Source organism: Pseudophryne corroboree, chromosome 6 (genome assembly GCF_028390025.1).
Source record: "Pseudophryne corroboree isolate aPseCor3 chromosome 6, aPseCor3.hap2, whole genome shotgun sequence".
Lineage (NCBI taxonomy): Eukaryota > Metazoa > Chordata > Amphibia > Anura > Myobatrachidae > Pseudophryne > Pseudophryne corroboree.
In genome coordinates, this window is record NC_086449.1 from 99518182 (window position 1) to 99527507 (window position 9326).

Consider the following 9326-nt stretch of genomic DNA (forward strand, 5'->3'; position numbering starts at 1 on the left):
AAACTACCTGTAGTTTTTCCTGAATCAGATAAAATAAAATGAAGTGTGTGATGATGCGTGGGGTTACCCCGATAGCAAATATTGGCGTTATACCCTTTCCCGCCAGAAATTAGGGCGCGTTGGGAAACACCCCTTAGGGTGATAAGGCGCTCACACGCTTATCAAGTGGCGTTACCGTCTCCAGATACGGCCGCCCTCAAGGAGCCAGCTGATAGGAAGCTGGAAAGATATCCTAAAAAGTATATACACACATACGGTGGTTATACTGCGACCAGCGATCGCCATCAGCCTGGAGATGCAGTGCTGGGTTGGCTTGGTCGGATTCCCTGACTGAAAATATTTTATTCATATAGAGCATTTAATAGGATGCATTCTATATATATGTACGTGAGATGCACAGAGGGATATTTGCTCTCTGGCATCAAGATAAGTACGTTGTCCATATCACCCAGAAGATGTCATGGACACGACAGTGGTCAGGTGATACAGATCCCATACGGCACATGGAAGTATTGCCGTATAAAGGGAAGGAGTTAGTTGGGGTCGGTCCATCGGACCTGGGGACCACGGCAACAGCTGGGAAATCCAACCTTTTTACCCCAAGTTACATCTCAGCTGAAAAAGACACCGTCTTTTCAGCCTCAATCCTTCCTTTCCCATGAGGGCATGCAGGCAAAAGGCCAGTCATATCTGCCCAGACATAGAGGTAAGGGAAGTAGACTGCAGCAGGCAGCCCCTTCCCAGGAAAAGAAGCCCTCCACCGCGTCTGCCAAGTCCTCAGCATGACGCTGGGGCCGTGCAAGCGGACTCAAGGTGGGGGGGTAGTCTCAAGAGTCTCAGCGCGCAGTGGGATCACTCGCAGGTTGACCCCTAGATAGTACAAGTATTATCCCAGGGGTACAGATTGGAGAGTCGAGACATCTTCTCCTCGCAGGTTTCTGAAGTCTGCTTTACCAACGGCTCCCTCCGACAGGGAGGCAGCATTGGAAACAATTCACAAGCTGTATATCCAGCAGGTGATAATCAAAGTACCCCTCCTACAACAAGGAAAAGGGTATTATTTTTCCACACTATATTGTGGTACTGAAGCCAGACGGCTTGGTGAGACATAGTCTAAACTGAAATCTTTGAACACTTACATAAAAGGTTCAAATCGAGATGGAGTCACTCAGAGCAGTGATAGCGAACCGGAAAAAAGGGGACTATATGGTGTCCCTGGACATCAAGGATTACCTCCATGTCCAAATTTGCCCTTCTCAACAAGGGTACCTCTGGTTCGTGGTACAGAACTGTCAATATCAGTTTCAGACGATGCCGTTTGAATTATCCACGGCACCCCGGGCCTTTTACCACGGTAATGGCCGAAAAGATGTTTCTTCAAAGAAAAAAGGCATCTAAATTATCCCTTACTTGGACGATATCCTGAAAAGGGCAAGTTCCAGAGAACAGTTGGAGGTCGGAAGAGCACTATCTAAAGTAGTTCTACGACAGCACGACTGGATTCTAAATATTCCAAGAATCGCAGCTGTTTTCCGACGATACGTCTGCTGTTCCTAGGAATGATTCTGGGCATAGTCCAGAAAAAGGTGTTCCTCCGGGAGGAAAAAGCCAAGGAGTTATTCGACCTAGTCAGAAACCTCCTAAAACCAGGCCAAGTATCAGTGCATCAATGCACAGGAGTCCTGGGAAAAATGGTGGCTTCTTACGAAGCGATTCCATTCGGCAGATCTCAGGGGATTTGCTGGACGAATGGTCCGGATCGCATTTTCAGATGCATCAGCGGATAATCCTGTCTCCAAGGACAAGGGTGTCTCTTCTGTGGGGGCTGCAGAGTGCTCATCTTTTAGAGGGCAGCACACTCAGCATTCAGGACTGTGTTCTGGGGACCACGGATACCAGCCTGAGAGGCTGGGGAGTAGTCACACAGGGAAAAAATTTCCAAGGAAGTGTGGTCAAGTCTGGAGACTTCTCTCCACATGAATATACTGGAGCTAAGGGCAATTTACAATGCTCTGAGCCTAGGAAGACTCCTGCTTCAAAGTCAACCGGTGCTGATCCAGTAGGACATCATCATGGCGGTCGCCCACGTTATCAGACGGGGCGACACAAGAAGCAGGAGGGCAATGACAGCAAGGATTCTTCGCTGGGCGGAAAATCATGTGATAACACTGTCAGCAGTGTTCATTCCGGGAGTGGGCAACTGGGAAGATTTCCTCAGCATAAATGAATTCCACCCGGAAAAGTGGAAACTTAATCTGGAAGTTTCCACATGATTGTAAACCGTTGGGAAAGACCAAAGGTGGTTATGATGGCGTCCCACCTGAAGCGCCAGGTCAAGAGACACTCAGGCAATAGCTGGGACGCTCTGGTAACACCGTCGGTGTACCAGTCGGTGTATGTGTTCCATCCTCTGCTTTTCATACCCAATGTATTGAAAATGATAGGAAGGAGAGGAGTAAGAACTATACTCGTGGCTCCGGTTTGGCCAAGAAGGACTTGGTTCCCGGAACTTCAAGAGATACTAAGAAGGGTCTTGATTCGGCAAGAACCGTGTCTGTTCCGGGACTTACCGCAGCTGCGTTGACGCCAAGGCGGGTGAACGCCGGATCCTAAGGGAAAGAGGCATTCCGGAAGAGGTCATCCCTACCCTGGTCAGAGCCAGGAAGGAGGTGACCGCACAACATTATCACCACTTAGGTGAAAATATGTGCCAGGGTGTGAGTCCAGGAAGGCTCCACGGAAGAATTTCAACTAGGTTAATTTCTACATTTCCTGCAAACAGGAGTGTCTATGGGTCTCAAATTGGGTCCATTAAGGTTCAAATTTCGGCCTGTTGATTTTCTTCCAGAAAGAAATTGGCTTCAGTTCCTGAAGTCCAGAAGTTGTTAAGGGAGTACTGCATATACAGCCCCTTTGATGTCTCCAGTGGCACTGGGCGATCTCAACGTAGTTTTGGGATTCCTAAAAAATCACATTGGTTTAAACAACTCAAATCTGTGGATTTGATATATCTCACATGGAAAATGACCATGCTGTTGGTCCTGGCCTCGGCCAGGCGAGTGTCAGAATTGGCGGCTTTATCTCACAAAGCCATATCTGATTGTCCATTCGGACAGAGCAAAGCTGCGGACTCGTCCCCAGTTTCTCCTTAAGGTGGTGTCAGCGTTTCACCTGAACCAGCTTATTGTGGTACCTGCGGCTACTAGGGACTTGGAGGACTCCAAGTTGCTGGATGTTATCAGGGCCCTGAAAATATAGTTTCCAGGTTGGCTGGAGTCAGGAAATCTGACTTGCTGTTTATCCTGTATGCACCCAACAATGCTGGGTGCTTCTGCTTCTAAGCAGTCGATTGCTCGTGGGATTGGTAGCACAATTCAACTTGCACATTCTGTGGCAGGCCTGCCACAGTCTAAATCTGTTAAGGCCCATTCCACAAGGAATGTGGGCTCATCTTGGGCGGCTGCCCGAGGGGTCTCGGCATTACAACTTTGCCGAGCAGCTACGTGGTCGGGGGAGAACACGTTTGTAAAATTCTACAAATTTGATACCCTGGCAAAAGAGGACCTGGAGTTCTCTCATTCGGTGCTGCAGAGTCATCCGCACTCTCCCGCCCGTTTGGGAGCTTTGGTATAATCCCCATGGTCCTTTCAGGAACCCCAGCATCCACAAGGACGATAGAGAAAATAAGAATTTACTTACCGATAATTCTATTTCTCGGAGTCCGTAGTGGATGCTGGGCGCCCATCCCAAGTGCGGATTATCTGCAATACTTGTACATAGTTATTGCTAACTAAATCGGGTTATTGTTGTTGTGAGCCATCTTTTCAGAGGCTCCGCTGTTATCATACTGTTAACTGGGTTCAGATCGCAGGTTGTACAGTGTGATTGGTGTGGCTGGTATGAGTCTTACCCGGGATTCAAAATTCCTCCCTTATTGTGTACGCTCGTCCGGGCACAGTACCTAACTGGAGTCTGGAGGAGGGTCATAGGGGGAGGAGCCAGTGCACACCACCTGATCGGAAAGCTTTACTTTTTGTGCCCTGTCTCCTGCGGAGCCGCTATTCCCCATGGTCCTTTCAGGAACCCCAGCATCCACTACGGACTCCGAGAAATAGAATTATCGGTAAGTAAATTCTTATTATATACTTTAAAGATTCTATATATGAAAAAAAAAACTTATGTATCTTGATATAATTAAGAGAAAGGTATTTCTGTCACAATAAATACATAAAAGCACAATAAAAAGCTTGTTATGTAATGCAGAAAATGCCAGTTAATGCTTATTCAATAACCCATACCTAGTGAGTGAATTTGAGTAGGACCAGTTATCTCTGAGGGGGACTAGGAATAAATGTGTCCAAGAAAGATCCAGTTGAGCAAATCCTGAAGTCCTTTTACTGTTAACAGTAAAGCAACTGTCACTACGCAGAATTTTTATTAATTCCAGAAGGAACAGTTTCCTGTAGTAATTTTTTTCCTGGTGTATATTTTCTGCCAACTAAGTATTTAAGACTTTGACACCAGAAAACACAAAAAATGTTTGTTGTATAGAATCAGTTCATGTACTTGAATGCATGTAAATGTCCCGCACGTCACACAGAATCGCCCATGTATGAAATTAATATTCCTTATAGATTGTAAAATAGCGAGCAGGGCCCTCTTACCTCTTTGCCTGTCAGTTATTAGTATTACCCAGTCTTGTTTTATTGCTGGTTTGTTACTAATTATAAAGCTCAACAGCATTTGTTGGTGCCTTATAACTAAATGTTAATCATTTTAATGAATAACACATGCAATAAATTATGAATCATTACCCCCTTTCTTTTTAATATATATATTTGACTTAATCTGCTGTATCACATGGATGTGTGTTCCTGCAGAGATTGCATTGAATGTCCTGCTTACTTTGCTTGAATATAGATTTACCAGGCATATTCTTTTTCTTTACAGTTCAAGCTGGTGATTGTCAAAGTTCTCTGTTTGGACTTCTGCTTGGCCTGGGTGGTGGACCGGATTCTCCAGTATTTCTTGGGGAGCTGTAAGCTGAAAGTGCCTTCTTGAAACCAGTCCATAAAGACTAAAACAATGATCAGAAATATAAGTCCCATCTTACAGTTTCAGTCCTCGTTCCCAAGAGCACCTTTGCCCCCGAGGTGGAATAAAGCAAATGGGATAAAGTGACAAGATGAAGAGGATATAACTTAACACTTGAAACTTGAATTACATGTTTAAGGACATGATAAACTGATCCTATTTTTTTTCTACTGGAATTCGCTTTTGGAAAGCGCAAACAATTTGTTAAATAAACAGCATTGGTGAATTTTAAAAACCTTTTCTCTTTTGGATCCAAATTCAGTCCTATTATACAGCATTATTTTGATGCCAAACTTTTATTTTTAATATTTAATGCTTTTTAAAAAAATATATTTTGCAGGGATGGAGATTGCCGATTAGAAATGTATAGTGCCAAAGTTTTGTACACTTGGGGAGTGAGACTTATTATTGTCCTATTTACAGTCAGCGAAGCAATGAGTCTCCTTCATAGTGAGTCTCCTTCATATTATCCCCATTGCATCCAGTAGCCTGAGCTACTGGATGCAATGGGGATAATGGCCCTCATTCCGAGTTGTTTGCTCGTTAGCTGCTTTTAGCAGCGTTGCACACGCTAGGCCGCCGCCCTCTGGGAGTGTATCTTAGCTTAGCAGAATTGCGAACGAAAGATTAGCAGAATTGCGAATAGAAAATTCTTACCAGTTTCTGAGTAGCTCGAGACTTACTCCTACACTGCGATCAGCTCAGCCCATTTCGTTCCTGGTTTGACGTCACAAACACGCCCTGCGTTCAGCCAGCCACTCCCCGTTTTACACGCCTGAGTTTTTCCGCACACTCCCAGAAAACGGTCAGTTTCCGCCCAGAAACACCCACTTCCTGTCAATCACACTCCGATCACTTCAACAATGAAAATTCTTAGTTCGGACGTGAGTAAATCTACTAAGTTTTGTGCTAAAATACTTAGCGCATGCGCGCTGCGTACCATGCGCATGCGCATTTTTGCCTTAATCACTCCGTTGCGAAAATCGGCAACGAGCGAACAACTCGGAATGACCCCCAATGTACAGTGATTACTATGAAGGTTGTAGGAGCGTGAATTTGGTCAGGGTATGCCCTGAGCTGTAAGTGAATGCATTTAGGACTACTTGCAGCTTCATAAAGAATGGCCAGGACAGACTGCATTCCGTCTTAGGCAATGTACAGTAAGTGCACATTCATACAGATGCATTCACAGGCAGAGATTGAAAAGGCTAAATTAAGCCCGGACAGACAAGAGACTTCTGGTGATGCTCACTGTCCCAGGCATGGAAACTATAATGCACTTTTATGTTCTGTTTTATGTTCTGTTGTTGCGTGTTTCTATGTGTGAGACAGGTTTATTTTATTTTTTTATTTAAATTTATGCCAAAGAGTAAACGTATTTATTACAGGTAATGGAAGTGGTCTGCGATAGGGGCACATTTTGGTCATGAAGGTCTGTGAGCCTTTCCTGGTGCAGTATGGGCCCATACAGAAAGAAACACATTTTGGCCACAGCTGTTTCTCCGCAAATGGGTAACTATACACCCACCATGTGTGCACTTCTTTAGGTGTAATTTACGTCTAGTTCGGGTCTCACTTTGCATCAGCCCCTTTGTGTATTATAAGGAACTGTAGTGCAATGGCAGAACTGTAGGAGGTAACAAAAGCATTGTGTGAATGGGTGGTGTCCAGTGACAATCAGCAATTCACACAATGCTTTTCACTGTATAAAACGGGTTGGGTATGGGTGACCGGCGCTTGTGATCTCGGGATTAGAATGCTGGGGGAGGCATCTAATAGCTGCATCCACCCGCTATCTGTAGGTTACAAGTACATATTAAGGTTTATCTAAACCTTGTTCATTTCTTATTAGTAACTTGATGGAAATGCTCCCCCTTGAATTCCTGCAGCTAGCTCAGTAAGGTCCTGATGTTCCAATGTGCTTACCAGCAGAGGTCCAAGATGGTCCTGAAGATCTACAAGTACCAGAGTAATGAGAAGCAGCATGCACTGGCCAGAAATGTGGTTGGCGACAGGATACCCTGCTACATTCAGAAAACACCAGTGGTCTGAGGGTGCCCCTTTTCTCCTTCATCCACTAGGGGCCACTGGAGTGTAGTTACAATGGGGAAATAGTAGGTAGTAATTGGGAGCTGGCACTTTAAAAATTCTCACACTGTGGCTAGCTCCTCCCCTACTATCTCCCCTCCAAGCCAGTCTTAGTTTAGTGCCCGAGGTAGCTGGTTCACTTGGGTTTAGCTGAAGAAATTTTTATTTTTTCTTTATTATTTTATTTTTTCTAACTTACACTCACAGACTGGCAGCTCTGCCACTGCCAGTCTGCACCGCGGGAGCTGCCGGCGGGGTCCCATCGCAGCTGCGTGCGGCTCGGGATGGGCCCCGGCTGAGGGAGACACTGAGCTCTCCTGAGTTGGCGGACACCGCTGCGTGCGGCGCGTGTCGGGACCACTCCATCCAGCAGAAGATTCCGGCAGCATGGCAGCGGTAAGTCTCAAAAGTGACCGGACACCGCTGCGTGCGGCGCGTGTCGGGGCCACTCCATCACAGAAGATTCCGGCCGGACACCGCTGCGTGCGGCGCGTGTCGGGGTCGCTCTGTCGAGCAAAGTATAAGTCAACACCGCTGACTGCGGCGCGTGTCGAGACATCTGGACAGCGGTGAGTACAATCTCCCCCCCTCCAGACTGATATATGATTGTACAAGGTGGTGGTTGGACCCCCCTTCCCCCCCCATACTCCCCAGTCAGAGACAGGATGGCGGGTTTCAGAGGCACACTTATTATTTAACTTCCCGCTTATTTTTACAACTTCTGCGGGTTTCATTTGAAATTGAAAGCGCCCCGGCCGCAGCATACAGGCAGCCGGGGGGGGGATATACTGTGACTGCACTCTTCCCTCCCCGGCCGCAGCATACAGGCGGCCGGGAGGGATACAAGGCGCTTCCCGCTCACTGCAGCGGGTTTTCAAACTTGGCGCCGAATCGGGGGGGGCGGAGCTAACTCCCGCTCCGTACGGCGGCTCTGCGCTCACTCCGGACCGCTGCAGCACATGTCCTCTGCTCACCGGCCGCTGCAGCACAAGCCCTCCGCTTCCCGGACCGCTGCAGCACAAGCCCTCCGCTCCCCGGACCGCTGCAGCACAAGTCCTCTGCTCCCCAGACCGCGGCAAGCTCCTTTCCTCTGCCTGGCTGTTCAAGGAGCATATTTTACTTTTAAAAGGTAGGAAGCCGATTCCCGCTTTACTCAATGGGCTCCCCTCCGGCGGATCGCAGCACTCATTGTCTCTCTGCTGTTTCAGTGGGGTTTAAGTTTTTTTCTCTGCATATGCTGGCTGCCATTCCTTCCTGCAGGGGAGTCATTTCAGAGAGGCTGTAGATCAGGAACCTGCTCTATTACAGGAGCTGGTGCTCAGCTCATTAATGATTAAAATCTAGGGTGCAAGTATTTATCTATATCTACCCTGCTATTTATATACCCTTTTAGATGCTATTTATATACCCTGTTAGAGGGTTCACATAGACAGCATTTATCTACTCTGTTGGGTTCACTGTGTGTATATGTGTGTATATATATATATATATGCATTACCTGATATAGGGAATAAAATAACGGGACAGTGTGGCTCAGCACACTAATCCCCTAAACACCCAACTGTAGAGACCTGGGTTCAAGTACCACTACAGACACCTTGCTACGTAACATTTCCCCCATCTTTTCTCGCAGGCTGGCCACCATTTTGAAAAGCCAGCGGAACCTCCGAGAAACATCTGGTGCACCTAAATTAGGACAGGGGGTTGCCTTTCCTTTATTATTCCTTAGTGTCACTAGTTACTAATGCTATTTGTAATTTGGGGAATGTGTGATGGCATCAGACAGATAGCGCTGCGACTCAGTACGCTAGTAACGGGTATCTGAACACCAGGGTTTCAATCTCAATTAAAAAAAAAAAAAACAAAACTTTAAGGGAAGCTCCTATGGCCTATGGCTAAGACTCCTGTCCTACAGTGCAGCGTTACTGGTTCAGGTCTCCGCTGCTCCAGAAAGTTTATTTGAATCGTGTCGGTCACACGTTATAGTGCAGACCTTACATAGGGCGGTGTCTATTTAACCCACCTTTATCTCTTTTCGTTTGTCTCACCTGGGATAGTCAAGGAATTCCCTCTTAGGTGTGAAGTACGGGGTGAAGCCATCTGCTTAGCCCTCCACGCACCTGCAGGATGCATCTGTTTGAACA

General features: G+C 46.6%; 1 protein-coding gene across 1 annotated transcript in view; it reads left to right on the top strand.

The window, feature by feature from the left end:
- ATP13A1 (ATPase 13A1) overlaps positions 1-5329 on the top strand; it is a 221407-nt gene extending 216078 nt beyond the window's left edge. The window contains exon 26 of the mRNA XM_063931515.1: positions 4951-5329. Coding sequence (XP_063787585.1) covers positions 4951-5061 — 111 coding nt within the window. The 3' untranslated portion in view covers positions 5062-5329. The remainder of the gene's footprint in view (positions 1-4950) is intronic.
- The last annotated feature ends 3997 nt before the right edge of the window (positions 5330-9326 follow it).